This window comes from Taudactylus pleione, unplaced genomic scaffold (assembly GCF_031769625.1).
Source record: "Taudactylus pleione unplaced genomic scaffold, aTauple2 ptg000925l, whole genome shotgun sequence".
Classification (NCBI taxonomy): domain Eukaryota; kingdom Metazoa; phylum Chordata; class Amphibia; order Anura; family Myobatrachidae; genus Taudactylus; species Taudactylus pleione.
The window spans coordinates 723,466-740,872 of NW_028285326.1; the positions used below are offsets into that span (position 1 = coordinate 723,466).

A 17,407-nucleotide genomic window follows, 5' to 3' on the forward strand; every position below is an offset into this window, starting at 1 on the left:
GCACTCACAGGCAGTATATAACTATCTGTACATTCATCTGCATTCACATAAAGGGCGACATATACATAGCACTGACAGGCAGTATATAACTATCTGTACATTCATCTGCATTCACATAAAGGGCGACATATACATAGCACTGACAGGCAGTATATAACTATCTGTACATACATCTGCATTCACATAAAGGGCGACATATACATAGCACTGACAGGCAGTATATAACTATCTGTACATTCATCTGCATTCACATAAAGGGCGACATATACATAGCACTGACAGGCAGTATATAACTATCTGTACATTCATCTACATTCACATAAAGGGCGACATATACATAGCACTGACAGGCAGTATATAACTATCTGTACATTCATCTACATTCACATAAAGGGCGACATATACATAGCACTGACAGGCAGTATATAACTATCTGTACATTCATCTGCATTCACATAAAGGGTGACATATACATAGCACTGACAGGCAGTATATAACTATCTGTACATACATCTGCATTCACATAAAGGGCGACATATACATAGCACTGACAGGCAGTATATAACTATCTGTACATTCATCTGCATTCACATAAAGGGTGACATATACATAGCACTGACAGGCAGTATATAACTATCTGTACATACATCTACATTCACATAAAGGGCGACATATACATAGCACTGACAGGGAGTATATAACTATCTGTACATTCATCTGCATTCACATAAAGGGCGACATATACATAGCACTGACAGGCAGTATATAACTATCTGTACATTCATCTACATTCACATAAAGGGCGACATATACATAGCACTCACAGGCAGTATATAACTATCTGTACATACATCTACATTCACATAAAGGGCGACATATACATAGCACTGACAGGCAGTATATAACTATCTGTACATACATCTGCATTCACATAAAGGGCGACATATACATAGCACTGACAGGCAGTATATAACTATCTGTACATTCATCTGCATTCACATAAAGGGCGACATATACATAGCACTGACAGGCAGTATATAACTATCCGTACATTCATCTGCATTCACATAAAGGGCGACATATACATAGCACTGACAGGCAGTATATAACTATCCGTACATTCATCTGCATTCACATAAAGGGTGACATATACATAGCACTGACAGGCAGTATATAACTATCTGTACATTCATCTGCATTCACATAAAGGGTGACATATACATAGCACTGACAGGCAGTATATAACTATCTGTACATACATCTGCATTCACATAAAGGGCGACATATACATAGCACTGACAGGCAGTATATAACTATCTGTACATTCATCTGCATTCACATAAAGGGTGACATATACATAGCACTGACAGGCAGTATATAACTATCTGTACATACATCTACATTCACATAAAGGGCGACATATACATAGCACTGACAGGGAGTATATAACTATCTGTACATTCATCTGCATTCACATAAAGGGCGACATATACATAGCACTGACAGGCAGTATATAACTATCTGTACATTCATCTACATTCACATAAAGGGCGACATATACATAGCACTCACAGGCAGTATATAACTATCTGTACATACATCTACATTCACATAAAGGGCGACATATACATAGCACTGACAGGCAGTATATAACTATCTGTACATACATCTGCATTCACATAAAGGGCGACATATACATAGCACTGACAGGCAGTATATAACTATCTGTACATTCATCTGCATTCACATAAAGGGCGACATATACATAGCACTGACAGGCAGTATATAACTATCTGTACATTCATCTGCATTCACATAAAGGGTGACATATACATAGCACTGACAGGCAGTATATAACTATCTGTACATACATCTACATTCACATAAAGGGCGACATATACATAGCACTGACAGGGAGTATATAACTATCTGTACATTCATCTGCATTCACATAAAGGGCGACATATACATAGCACTGACAGGCAGTATATAACTATCTGTACATTCATCTACATTCACATAAAGGGCGACATATACATAGCACTCACAGGCAGTATATAACTATCTGTACATACATCTACATTCACATAAAGGGCGACATATACATAGCACTGACAGGCAGTATATAACTATCTGTACATACATCTGCATTCACATAAAGGGCGACATATACATAGCACTGACAGGCAGTATATAACTATCTGTACATTCATCTGCATTCACATAAAGGGCGACATATACATAGCACTGACAGGCAGTATATAACTATCTGTACATTCATCTGCATTCACATAAAGGGCGACATATACATAGCACTGACAGGCAGTATATAACTATCTGTACATACATCTACATTCACATAAAGGGCGACATATACATAGCACTGACAGGCAGTATATAACTATCTGTACATTCATCTGCATTCACATAAAGGGCGAGATATACATAGCACTGACAGGCAGTATATAACTATCTGTACATTCATCTGCATTCACATAAAGGGCGACATATACATAGCACTGACAGGCAGTATATAACTATCTGTACATTCATCTGCATTCACATAAAGGGCGAGATATACATAGCACTGACAGGCAGTATATAACTATCTGTACATTCATCTGCATTCACATAAAGGGCGACATATACATAGCACTGACAGGCAGTATATAACTATCTGTACATTCATCTGCATTCACATAAAGGGCGACATATACATAGCACTGACAGGCAGTATATAACAATCCGTACATTCATCTGCATTCACATATAGGGCGACATATACATAGCACTGACAGGCAGTATATAACTATCTGTACATTCATCTGCATTCACATAAAGGGCGACATATACATAGCACTGACAGGCAGTATATAACAATCCGTACATTCATCTGCATTCACATAAAGGGCGACATATACATAGCACTGACAGGCAGTATATAACTATCTGTACATTCATCTACATTCACATAAAGGGCGACATATACATAGCACTGACAGGCAGTATATAACTATCTGTACATTCATCTGCATTCACATAAAGGGCGAGATATACATAGCACTGACAGGCAGTATATAACTATCTGTACATTCATCTGCATTCACATAAAGGGCGACATATACATAGCACTGACAGGCAGTATATAACTATCTGTACATACATCTACATTCACATAAAGGGCGACATATACATAGCACTGACAGGCAGTATATAACTATCTGTACATTCATCTGCATTCACATATAGGGCGACATATACATAGCACTGACAGGCAGTATATAACTATCTGTACATTCATCTGCATTCACATAAAGGGCGACATATACATAGCACTGACAGGCAGTATATAACTATCTGTACATTCATCTACATTCACATAAAGGGCGACATATACATAGCACTGACAGGCAGTATATAACTATCTGTACATACATCTGCATTCACATAAAGGGCGACATATACATAGCACTGACAGGCAGTATATAACTATCTGTACATTCATCTGCATTCACATAAAGGGCGACATATACATAGCACTGACAGGCAGTATATAACTATCTGTACATTCATCTGCATTCACATAAAACCCCCGCTTTGAATACTGTGCCCCTTACTGCTTTGGCAGACTTGTTAGTACATGTATAACCAGAGCAGGGTTATCTGGTTTAAACCAAATGTTTAAAAAAAAAAAACATCTCTAGTTCAGTGGTGGCCAAGCTGTGACTCTTCCGTTTTCCTGATGCGACTCCCCTGACTGACACTGATACGTGCGCAGCTGGTCATAGGAGGCTCGTCCTTTGTTGCAGTAGTCTGCTCCGCTCCGGAGGCATATATGGGCGACGTTATGATGTCACACCGCAAATAGGAGGCGGCATTCCATTTGTGACTGAACCTGCAGCCACAAGGAGGATGCCGTCACAGACGCCAGAGTCTACCTACGTGATGCATACAGTCCACAGCATTTTTTTTCCTTTATTTGTGACATGTGGGGAGAGTGGGGGCTGGACTGGAGTGGCCTGGAGAGAGGGGGGGCTGGACTGGAGTGGCCCGGGGAGAGAGGGGGCTGGACTGGAGTGGCCCGGGGAGAGAGGGGGGGCTGGACTGGAGTGGCCCAGGGAGAGAGGGGGGGCTGGACTGGAGTGGCCCGGGGAGAGAGGGGGGGCTGGACTGGAGTGGCCCGGGGAGAGGGGGGGCTGGACTGGAGTGGCCCGGGGAGAGGGGGGGCTGGACTGGAGTGGCCCGGGGAGAGAGGGGGGGCTGGACTGGAGTGGCCTGGGGAGAGGGGGGGCTGGACTGGAGTGGCCTGGAGAGAGGGGGGGCTGGACTGGAGTGGCCCGGGGAGAGAGGGGGGGCTGGACTGGAGTGGCCCAGGGAGAGAGGGGGGGCTGGACTGGAGTGGCCCGGGGAGAGAGGGGGGGCTGGACTGGAGTGGCCCGGGGAGAGGGGGGGCTGGACTGGAGTGGCCCGGGGAGAGGGGGGGCTGGACTGGGGTGGCCCGGGGAGAGAGGGGGGGCTGGACTGGAGTGGCCTGGGGAGAGGGGGGGCTGGACTGGTGTGGCCCGGGGAGAGGGGGGGCTGGACTGGAGTGGCCCGGGGAGAGAGGGGGGGCTGGACTGGAGTGGCCCGGGGAGAGAGGGGGGGCTGGACTGGAGTGGCCCGGGGAGAGAGGGGGGGCTGGACTGGAGTGGCCTGGGGAGAGGGGGGGCTGGACTGGAGTGGCCTGGAGAGAGGGGGGGCTGGACTGGAGTGGCCTGGAGAGAGGGGGGGCTGGACTGGAGTGGCCCGGGGAGAGAGGGGGGGCTGGACTGGAGTGGCCCAGGGAGAGAGGGGGGGCTGGACTGGAGTGGCCCGGGGAGAGAGGGGGGGCTGGACTGGAGTGGCCCGGGGAGAGGGGGGGCTGGACTGGTGTGGCCCGGGGAGAGGGGGGGCTGGACTGGAGTGGCCCGGGGAGAGAGGGGGGGCTGGACTGGAGTGGCCTGGGGAGAGGGGGGGCTGGACTGGAGTGGCCCTGGGAGAGAGGGGGGGCTGGACTGGAGTGGCCCGGGGAGAAAGGGTGGGCTGGACTGGAGTGGCCCGGGGAGAAAGGGTGGGCTGGACTGGAGTGGCCCGGGGAGAAAGGGTGGGCTGGACTGGAGTGGCCCGGGGAGAGAGGGGGGGCTGGACTGGAGTGGCCCGGGGAGAGGGGGGGCTGGACTGGAGTGGCCCGGGGAGAGGGGGGGTTAGACTGGAGTGGCCCGGGGAGAGGGGGGGCTGGACTGGGGTGGCCCGGGGAGAGAGGGGGGGCTGGACTGGAGTGGCCTGGGGAGAGGGGGGGCTGGACTGGAGTGGCCCGGGGAGAGAGGGGGGGCTGGACTGGAGTGGCCCGGGGAGAGAGGGGGGGCTGGACTGGAGTGGCCCGGGGAGAGGGGGGGCTGGACTGGAGTGGCCCGGGGAGAGGGGGGGCTGGACTGGAGTGGCCCGGGGAGAGAGGGGGGGCTGGACTGGAGTGGCCCGGGGAGAGAGGGGGGGCTGGACTGGAGTGGCCCGGGGAGAGAGGAGGGGCTGGACTGGAGTGGCCCGGGGAGAGAGGGGGGGCTGGACTGGAGTGGCCCGGGGGGAGAGGGGGGGCTGGACTGGAGTGGCCCGGGGAGAGAGGGGGGGCTGGACTGGAGTGGCCCGGGGAGAGAGGGGGTGCTGGACTGGAGTGGCCCGGGGAGAGAGGGGGTGCTGGACTGGAGTGGCCCGGGGAGAGAGGGGGTGCTGGACTGGAGTGGCCCGGGGAGAGAGCGGGGGCTGGAATGGCACATGGAGGGGCTTGATTGTATTATGTGAATCTTTTTATTTGTTTCCCAATGTTTTTTTTGTGGATGTGGCTTATTATATTACCGTATCCTGTATGATGTGTGCTGTCATGTTACCGTATCCTGTATGATGTGTGCTGTCATGTTACCGCATCATGTATGATGAGCGCTGTCATGTTACCGTATCCTGTATGATGAGCGCTGTCGTGTTACCGTATCCTGTATGATGTGCGCTGTCGTGTTACCGTATCATGTATGAGGAGTGCTGTCATGTTACCGTATCGTGTATGAGGAGTGCTGTCATGTTACCGTATCCTGTATGAGGAGTGCTGTCATATTACCGTATCATGTATGATGTGTGCTGTCGTGTTACCGTATCCTGTATGATGAGTGCTGTCGTGTTACCGTATCCTGTATGATGAGAGCTGTCGTGTTACCGTATCATGTATGATGTGCGCTGTCGTGTTACCGTATCATGTATGATGTGCGCTGTCATGTTACCGTATCCTGTATGATGAGTGCTGTCGTGTTACCGTATCCTGTATGATGTGCGCTGTCGTGTTACCGTATCCTGTATGATGAGTGCTGTCGTGTTACCGTATCCTGTATGATGAGTGCTGTCATGTTACCGTATCCTGTATGATGTGCGCTGTCATGTTACCGTATCCTGTATGATGTGTGCTGTCATGTTACCGTATCCTGTATGATGTGTGTTGTCATGTTACCGTATCCTGTATGATGAGCGCTGTCATGTTACCGTATCCTGTATGATGTGTGCTGTCATGTTACCGTATCCTGTATGATGTGCGCTGTCATGTTACCGTATCATGTATGATGTGCGCTGTCATGTTACCGTATCATGTATGATGAGCGCTGTCATGTTACCGTATCATGTATGATGTGCGCTGTCATGTTACCGTATCCTGTATGATGTGCGCTGTCATGTTACCGTATCCTGTATGATGAGCGCTGTCGTGTTACCGTATCCTGTATGATGTGCGCTGTCGTGTTACCGTATCATGTATGATGAGTGCTGTCATGTTACCGTTTCCTGTATGATGTGTGCTGTCATGTTGCTGTGTGACTCCTATCACTGTCCCCTAGAGACCGTCATGTTGCTGTGTGACTCCCGGCACTGTCCCCTAGAGACTGTCATGTTACTGTGTGACTCCCGGCACTGTCCCCTAGAGACCGTCATGTTGCTGTGTGACTCCCGGCACTGTCCCCTAGAGACCGTCATGTTACTGTGTGACTCCCGGCACTGTCCCCTAGAGACCGTCATGTTACTGTGACTCCCGGCACTGTCCCTTAGAGACCGTCATGTTGCTGTGTGACTCGTATCACTGTCCCCTAGAGACTGTCATGTTACTGTGTGACTCCCGGCACTGTCCCCTAGAGACCGTCATGTTGCTGTGTGACTCCAGGCCACTGTCCCCTAGAGACCGTCATGTTGCCGTGTGACTCCTATCACTGTCCCCTAGAGACCGTCATATTACTGTGTGACTCCCGGCACTGTCCCCTAGAGACCGTCATGTTGCTGTGAGACTCCCGGCACTGTCCCCTAGAGACCGTCATGTTGCTGTGTGACTCCCGGCCACTGTCCCCTAGAGACCGTCATGTTGCCGTGTGACTCCTATCACTGTCCCCTAGAGACCGTCATATTACTGTGTGACTCCCGGCACTGTCCCCTAGAGACCGTCATGTTGCTGTGAGACTCCCGGCACTGTTCCCTAGAGACCGTCATGTTGCTGTGTGACTCCCGGCACTGTCCCCTAGAGACCGTCATGTTGCTGTGTGACTCCCGGCACTGTCCCCTAGAGACCGTCATGTTGCTGTGTGACTCCCGGCACTGTCCCCTAGAGACCGTCATGTTGCTGTGTGACTCCCGGCACTGTTCCCTAGAGACCGTCATGTTACTGTGTGACTCCCGGCACTGTTCCCTAGAGACCGTCATGTTGCTGTGTGACTCCCGGCACTGTCCCCTAGAGACCGTCATGTTGCTCGGTAGCTGTCAGTGAGATTTGCATGAGTTGATGTGTACAGCTGGAATTCCAGGATGTGACATCCTCCCTGACGAGGAAACCTGATCAGTGAAAATGCATAATGAGAGGCTCGGCCACAGTCCTCCAGCCATATACTTGAACCGAGCCCTTGTTTCCATCTGTATTCCCCAGGTGCAGACACCTATTTAGGAAATGCATGGCACAGTCTCACCTGAAGCTACTGAGCCATCAATTCCTGAAACTATACCTTGTTCCGGGATGTAGTTGATATGCCGACAGTCAAAATACCGACACCGGAATCCCGCCACCCAGCATAAAGCCGACGCATATAGCCCGATAAGTGTCAGGATACAGGCGTCGGCATCCTGAACGTAGGAACGGCGGTAAGTATGCGTGCTTAGCCGGGGATGGGGGAGTTAGGGTTTCGCGCGCCCCGGGAGGGTTAGATTACAGGGAGAGGGGTTAGGTAACCACAGGGGGAGGTTAGGGTTAGGCACCTCCCCAGGAGGGTTAGGTTTAGGGTGCAAAAAGGGTTGTTCGGCACCATCAGGGCCTCCCCTGGGCAGGGGGGGGGAGGCCCTGGTGGTGCCGAACAACCCTTTTTGCAAGCTGGGTACACACAGGCATATATACTGGCCAATATATCAGGTGCTCATCAGTCAGTGTGTACCAGCAATATGTCCGTGAACGACGTAGTTCACAGACATATCGCGCCTGCTCTACTGCACAACCGATGGCAAATATGTCTGCCGACGGCCCGTGCACTTGCAGCAGAGGCCACTGGGAGGAGGCGGGACACGTCGCCCAGCCAGCAGGCCCTGCGGCCAGAGACAGATGATGGTCGGTCAGTGTGCACCCAGCTTAAGTCCTGCTCACACCTTTCTGCATCTCACCAAACATCCAATAGGGAAACTAGGAACCTCCCATCCCGGACCTTTCTACTGGCAACAAAACCAACATTTCTCTATTTTAATATAATTGAAGCAGTAATTACTTGCTACACATCCCCATCTCACTACACTGCCCCCATCACACTACACTACCCCATCTCACTAAACTGCCCCATCACACTACACTACCCCATCTCACTACACTACCCACCATTCCCACTACACTGCCCCCCCACCTTGCTACACATCCCCATCTCACAACACTTCTCCCCATTCCCACTACACTACCCAACATTCCCACTACACTGCCCCCCCACCTCGCTACACATCCCCATCCCCACTACACTGCTCCCCATCACACTACACTGCCCCACTATCTCACTACACTACCCACCATTCCCACTACACTGCCCCCCCACCTCGTAACATCCCCATCTCACAACACTGCCCCCCATTCCACTACACTACCCACTATCCCACTACACTGACCCACTATCTCACTACACTACCCACCATTCCCACTACAATGCCCCCCATTCCCACTACACTGCCCCCCCCTCACTACACATCCCCATCTAACGACACTGCCCCCCATTTCCACTACACTACCCCCATCTCACTACACTACCCACCATTCCCATCTCACAACACTGCCCCCCATCCCCACTACACTACCCACCATTCCCACTACACTGCCCCCCCACCTCGCTACACATCCCCATCTCACAACACTGCCCCCCATCCCCACTACACTATCCACCATTCCCACTACACTGTCCCCCCACCTCGCTACACATCCCCATCTCATAACACTGCCCCCCATTTCCACTACACTACCCACCATTCCCACTACACTGCCCCCCTATCTCACTACACTACCCACCATTCCCACTACGCTGCACATCCCCATCTTACTACACTGCCCGCCATTCCCACTACACTGCACCACTATCTCACTACACTACCCCCCATTCCCACTACACTGACCCACTATCTCACTACACTGCCCCACCTCATTACACTACCTCATCTCACTACACTGCCCCCCTATCTCACTACACTATCCACCATTCCCACTACACTGCCCCCCTATCTCATTACACTATCCACCATTCCCACTACACTGCCCCACCATCTCACTACACATCCCCATCACACAACACTGCCCCCCATTCCCACCACACTACCCACCATTCCCACTACACTGCCCCCCCTCACTACACATCCCCATCTAACGACACTGCCCCCCATTTCCACTACACTGCCTTCATCACACTACACTACCCCATCTCACTACACTGCCCCCCTATCTCACTACACTATCCACCATTCACACTACACTGCCCCCCCTATCTCATTACACCACCCACCATTCCCACTACACTGCTCCCCCACCTCGCTACACATCCCCATCTCACAACACTGCCCCCCATTCCCACCACACTACCCACCATTCCCACTACACTGCCCCCCCTCACTACACATCCCCATCTAACGACACTGCCCCCCATTTCCACTACACTGCCTTCATCACACTACACTACCCCATCTCACTACACTGCCCCCCTATCTCACTACACTATCCACCATTCCCACTACGCTGCCCCCCTACCTCACTACACTATCCACCATTCCCACTACACTGCCCCCCTATCTCATTACACTACCCACCATTCCCACTACACTGCCCCCCCACCTCGCTACACATCCCTATCTCACTACACTGCCCCCCCACTACACATCCCCATCTAACGACACTGCCCCCCATTTCCACTACACTGCCTTCATCACACTACACTACCCCATCTCACTACACTGCCCCCCTATCTCACTACACTATCCACCATTCCCACTTCACTGCCCCACTATCTCACTACACTACCCCACTATCTCACTACACTGACCCACCTCATTACACTACCTCATCTCACTACACTGCCCCCTATCCCACTACACTACCCACCATTCTCACTACACTGCCCCCTATCTCACTACACATCCACCATTCCCACTACACTGCCCCCTTATCTCACTACACTATCCACCATTCCCACTACACTGCCCCCCTATCTGATTACACTACCCACCATTCCCACTACACTGCCCCCCCACCTCGCTACACATCCCCATCTCACTACACTGCCCCCCCAATAACATCCCCATCTCATAACACTGCCCCCCATTTCCACTACACTGCCTTCATCACACTACACTACCCCATCTCACTACACTGCCCCGCTATCTCACTACACTACCCACCATTCCCACTTCACTGCCCCACTATCTCACTACACTACCCACCATTCCCACTACACTGACCCACTATCTCACTACACTATCCACCATTCCCACTACACTGTCCCCCTATCTCATTACACTACCCACCATTCCCACTACACTGCCCCCCCACCTCGCTACACATCCCCATCTCACTACACTGCCCCCCCCACTACACATCCCCATCTAACGACACTGCCCCCCATTTCCACTACACTGCTTTCATCACACTACACTACCCCATCTCACTACACTGCCCCGCTATCTCACTACACTACCCACCATTCCCACTACACTGACCCACTATCTAATTACACTACCCACCATTCCCACTACACTGCCCCCCCACCTCGCTACACATCCCCATCTCACTACACTGCCCCCCCAATAACATCCCCATCTCATAACACTGCCCCCCATTTCCACTACACTGCCTTCATCACACTACACTACCCCATCTCACTACACTACCCACCATTCCCACTACAATGCCCCCCATTCCCACTACACTGCCCCCCCCTCACTACACATCCCCATCTAACGACACTGCCCCCCATTTCCACTACACTACCCCCATCTCACTACACTACCCACCATTCCCATCTCACAACACTGCCCCCCATTCCCACTACACTACCCCATCTCACTACACTACCCACCATTCCCACTACACTGCCCCCCCACCTCGCTACACATCTCCATCCCCACTACACTGCCCCCATCACACTACACTACCCACCATTCCCACTACACTGCTCCCCACCTCGCTACACATCCCTATCTCACAACACTGCCCCCCATTCCCACTACACTGCCCCCCATTCCCACTACACCGCCCCCCCCTCAAAACACATCCCCATCTAACGACACTGCCCCCCATTTCCACTACACTACCCCATCTCACTACACTACCCACCATTCCCACTTCGCTGCCCCCCCACCTCGCTACACATCCCCATCTCACTACACTGCCCCGCTATCTCACTGCACTACCCACCATTCCCACTACACTGACCCACTATCTCACTACACTACCCACCATTCCCACTACACTGCCCCACCTCATTACACTACCTCATCTCACTACACTGCCCCCTATCCCACTACACTACCCACCATTCTCACTACACTGCCCCCTATCTCACTACACTATCCACCATTCCCACTACACTGCCCCCCTATCTCACTACACTACCCACCATTCCCACTACACTGCCCCACCTCATTACACTACCTCATCTCACTACACTGCCCCCTATCCCACTACACTACCCACCATTCTCACTACACTGCCACCTATCTCACTACACTATCCACCATTCTCACTACACTGCCCCCTATCTCACTACACTATCCACCATTCCCACTACACTACCCACCATTCTCACTACACTGCCCCCTATCTCACTACACTATCCACCATTCCCACTACACTGCCCCCCTATCTCACTACACTACCCCGCCTCATTACACTACCTCATCTCACTACACTGCCCCCACTATCTCACTACACTGCCCCCTATCCCACTACACTACGCACCATTCCCACTACACAGCCCCCTATCTCACTACACTGCCCCCTATCTCACTACGCTGCCCCCTATCTCACTACGCTGCCCCCCATCCTACTACACTGCCCCCTATTCTTCTATACTGCCCCCTATCCTACTACACTGCCCCATCTCACTACACTGCCCCCCATCCTACTATACTGCCCCCTATCCTACTACACTGCCCCCCATCCCACTACACTGCCCCCTATCCCACTACTCTGCCCCCTATTCTACTACACTGCCCCCTATCCCACTACTCTGCCCGCTATCCTACTACACTGCCCCCCATCCCACTACACTGCCCCCCATCCCACTACACTGCCCCCCATCCCACTACACTGCCCCCCATCTCACTACACTGCCCCCATCTCACTACACAGCCCCCTATCTCACTACACTGCCCCCTATCTCACTACACTGCCCCCTATCTCACTACTCTGCCCCCTATCCTACTACACTGCCCCCTATCTCACTACTCTGCCCCCTATCCTACTACACTGCCCCCTATCTCACTACACTGCCCCCCATCCCACTACTCTGCCCCCCATCCTACTACACTGCCCCCTATCTCACTACACTGCCCCCCATCCCACTACACTGCCCCCCATCTCACTACACAGCCCCCATCTCACTACACAGCCCCCATCTCACTACACTGCCCCCTATCCTACTACACTGCCCCCTATCCTACTACACTGCCCCCTATCTCACTACACTGCCCCCCATCCCACTACTCTGCCCCCTATCCTACTACACTGCCCCCTATCTCACTACTCTGCCCCCTATCCTACTACACTGCCCCCCATCCCACTACACTGCCCCCTATTCTTCTATACTGCCCCCTATCCTACTACACTGCCCCATCTCACTACACTGCCCCCATCCCACTACACTGCCCCCCATCCTACTATACTGCCCCCTATCTCACTACACTGCCCCCTATCCTACTACACTGCCCCCCATCCCACTACACTGCCCCCTATCCCACTACTCTGCCCCCTATTCTACTACACTGCCCCCTATCCCACTACTCTGCCCGCTATCCTACTACACTGCCCCCCATCCCACTACACTGCCCCCCATCCCACTACACTGCCCCCCATCTCACTACACTGCCCCCATCTCACTACACAGCCCCCTATCTCACTACACTGCCCCCTATCTCACTACACTGCACCCTATCTCACTACACTGCCCCCTATCTCACTACTCTGCCCCCTATCCTACTACACTGCCCCCTATCTCACTACACTGCCCCCTATCTCACTACACTGCCCCCCATCCCACTACTCTGCCCCCCATCCTACTACACTGCCCCCCATCTCACTACACTGCCCCCATCTCACTACACTGCCCCCTATCTCACTACACTGCCCCCTATCTCACTACACTGCCCCCTATCCTACTACACTGCCCCCCATCCCACTACACTGCCCCCTATTCTTCTATACTGCCCCCTATCCTACTACACTGCCCCCTATCTCACTACACTGCCCCCTATCCTACTACACTGCCCCCCATCCCACTACACTGCCCCCTATCCCACTACTCTGCCCCCTATTCTACTACACTGCCCCCTATCCCACTACTCTGCCCGCTATCCTACTACACTGCCCCCCATCCCACTACACTGCCCCCCATCTCACTACACTGCCCCCCATCTCACTACACTGCCCCCATCTCACTACACAGCCCCCATCTCACTACACAGCCCCCTATCTCACTACACTGCCCCCTATCTCACTACTCTGCCCCCTATCCTACTACACTGCCCCCTATCTCACTACACTGCCCCCCATCCCACTACTCTGCCCCCTATCCCACTACACTGCCCCCCATCTCACTACACTGCCCCCCATCCCACTACACTGCCCCCCATCCCACTACACTGCCCCCCATCTCACTACACTGCCCCATCTCACTACACTGCCCCCCATCCCACTACACTGCCCCCCATCCCACTACACTGCCCCCCATCCCACTACACTGCCCCCAATCTCACTACACTGCCCCATCTCACTACACTGCCCCCCATCCCACTACACTGCCCCCCATCCCACTACACAGCCCCCTATCTCACTACGCTGCCCCCCATCCTACTACACTGCCCCCTATTCTTCTATACTGCCCCCTATCCTACTACACTGCCCCATCCCACTACTCTGCCCCCCATCCTACTATACTGCCCCCTATCTCACTACACTGCCCCCCATCCCACTACACTGCCCCCTATTCTTCTATACTGCCCCCTATCCTACTACACTGCCCCATCCCACTACACTGCCCCCCATCCTACTACACTGCCCCCTATTCTTCTATACTGCCCCCTATCCTACTACACTGCCCCATCCCACTACTCTGCCCCCCATCCTACTATACTGCCCCCTATCTCACTACACTGCCCCCCATCCCACTACACTGCCCCCTATTCTTCTATACTGCCCCCTATCCTACTACACTGCCCCATCTCACTACACTGCCCCCCATCCCACTACACTGCCCCCCATCCCACTACACTGCCCCCCATCCCACTACACTGCCCCCCATCCCACTACACTGCCCCCCATCCCACTACACAGCCCCCTATCTCACTACACTGCCCCCCATCTCACTACACTGCCCCCTATCTCACTACTCTGCCCCCATCTCAGTCACCTGAACCCCAAAGTCTCCCAGTGGTGTCTGCTGTGATACACAATACTATGCAGAAAGCATTGCGTTGCGGACCCGCCTTTAGCAATGTGCTGGCTGTACATCCTGACCATATATATATATATACATTATGCTATAACAGCTGACCGTGTACTCTGTGCAGAAGGGATACGAGAGCCTAATGCACATGCACAATGCAGCCCCAGCGACACTCACTGTCAGGCCGGTGCCCAGGACGATGACATCGTACTCCTCATCCATCCTTCCCGGAATGTGCAGCCACCACCCTCAGCTCAGCAGCAGCAATAATGGCTGATAATGGAATGGACCAAAGATGGCGCCGCCCTGTCCGCCTCCGCCACGACAAGTAGTCCCTGGCTGTAACCGGGGCCCCGTTATTACAGTGAGGCGTGGCAGGGAGCGGAGTCACGGACGGGTGCTGGCCAGGCACAGTCTGACGTGGACCGGGGGCTCGGAGTACAGGCACACGTAAACGCTTCCGGAACCCTCAGCTGAGCTCTGTCATCTAAGGATGGAGAGGGTGGATGACCTTGTGAGGAGGCGCTACATGCGGATCACTGCGCACCTGCATCATCTGTGGGGAAGGATGCTCTAATGTTATATTCCTACCTTCTGTCACCAACATGCATGCTATGTAATATATATACTATTATCCTGTCTAATAACATCCATATAAGCTGTGTGTATCCTCCTATATACCTACCTACTAACATCCATATAGGCTGTGTGCAATATCCTACATACCTACCTACTGACATCCATATAAGCTGTGTGTATCCTCCTATATACCTACCTACTAACATCCATACAGGCTGTGTGCAATATCCTACATACCTACCTACTGACATCCATATAAGCTGTGTGTATCCTCCTATATACCTACCTACTAACATCCATATAGGCTGTGTGCAATATCCTACATACCTACCTACTGACATCCATATAAGCTGTGTGTATCCTCCTATATACCTACCTACTAACATCCATATAGGCTGTGTGCAATATCCGATATACCTACCCAGTAACAGCCACATGCTGTGTAATGTCCTATATACCTACCTACATCCATACATGCTGTGTGCAATATCCTTTATACCTACCTACTTACATACATGCTGTGTGCAATATCCTGTATACCTACCTACATCCATGCTGTGTGCAATATCCTGTATACCTACCTACATCCATACATGCTGTGTGCAATATCCTATATACCTACCTATTAACATACAGTGTGCAATATCCTATATGCCTACCTACTTACATACGGTGTGCAATATCCTATATATGTACTTACATACATGCTGTGTGTAATATCCTATTTACATAGGATATTGCACACTGCATGTATGTATGTAAATAGGATATTACACACAGCATGTATGTAAGTACATATATAGGATATTGCACACCGTATGTAAGTAGGTAGGCATATAGGATATTGCACACCGTATGTATGTAAATAGGATATTGCACACCGTATGTATGTAAATAGGATATTGCACACTGTATGTATGTAGGTAGGTAAATAGGATATTGCACACTGCATGTATGTATTTACCTACCTACATACATACGGTGTGCAATATCCTATTTACATACATACGGTGTGCAATATCCTACATACATACATACATGCGGTGTGCAATATCCTATTTACCTACTTACATACATACAGTGTGCAATATCCTATATACTGTACTTATAAAGAGAAAACCAGTCAGGGCTTAACCAATGTGTATAGCTTGGATCAATGAACTAATTACAATCGGTTCAGCAGCTGTTACATTGAGGAACTCTCCAGTTCCGAAAACTTAAAAGGACAAAATAAATAGATATAATTTGAACTGCACTAAATCAATCGGATTTGCCAAATACAAGTGTAGATGTTTTAATAAATTATATTTACTAAATATCTCTCAATAGCACAACTCTATAGCTTCCAACATGGTAGATATATTCAACATACGACAATTGAACAATGAGTAACACATGTACAGTGCCTTGGAAATGTATTCACCCCCCTTTGCATTTTTTATGTTTTGTTGCCTCACAACCTGGAATTACAATGGATTGTGTGAAAATGTGCATTTCATTCACAGAACATGCCTACAACTGTGAAGTTGTGTTTTTTTTATATTGTGAATCAAACAACATTTAGGACAACATAACAGAAAACTTCAGCGTGCATAACTATTCACCCCCCTAAAGTCGGTACTTTGTAGAGC

General features: G+C 51.2%; 1 protein-coding gene across 1 annotated transcript in view; it reads right to left on the reverse strand.

Moving 5' to 3' along the window:
• Positions 1-15,668, reverse strand: part of GDI1 (GDP dissociation inhibitor 1) — a 108,951-nt gene extending 93,283 nt beyond the window's left edge. The window contains exon 1 of the mRNA XM_088459659.1: positions 15,375-15,668. Coding sequence (XP_088315785.1) covers positions 15,375-15,419 — 45 coding nt within the window. The 5' untranslated portion in view covers positions 15,420-15,668. The remainder of the gene's footprint in view (positions 1-15,374) is intronic.
• Positions 15,669-17,407: the final 1,739 nt, after the last annotated feature.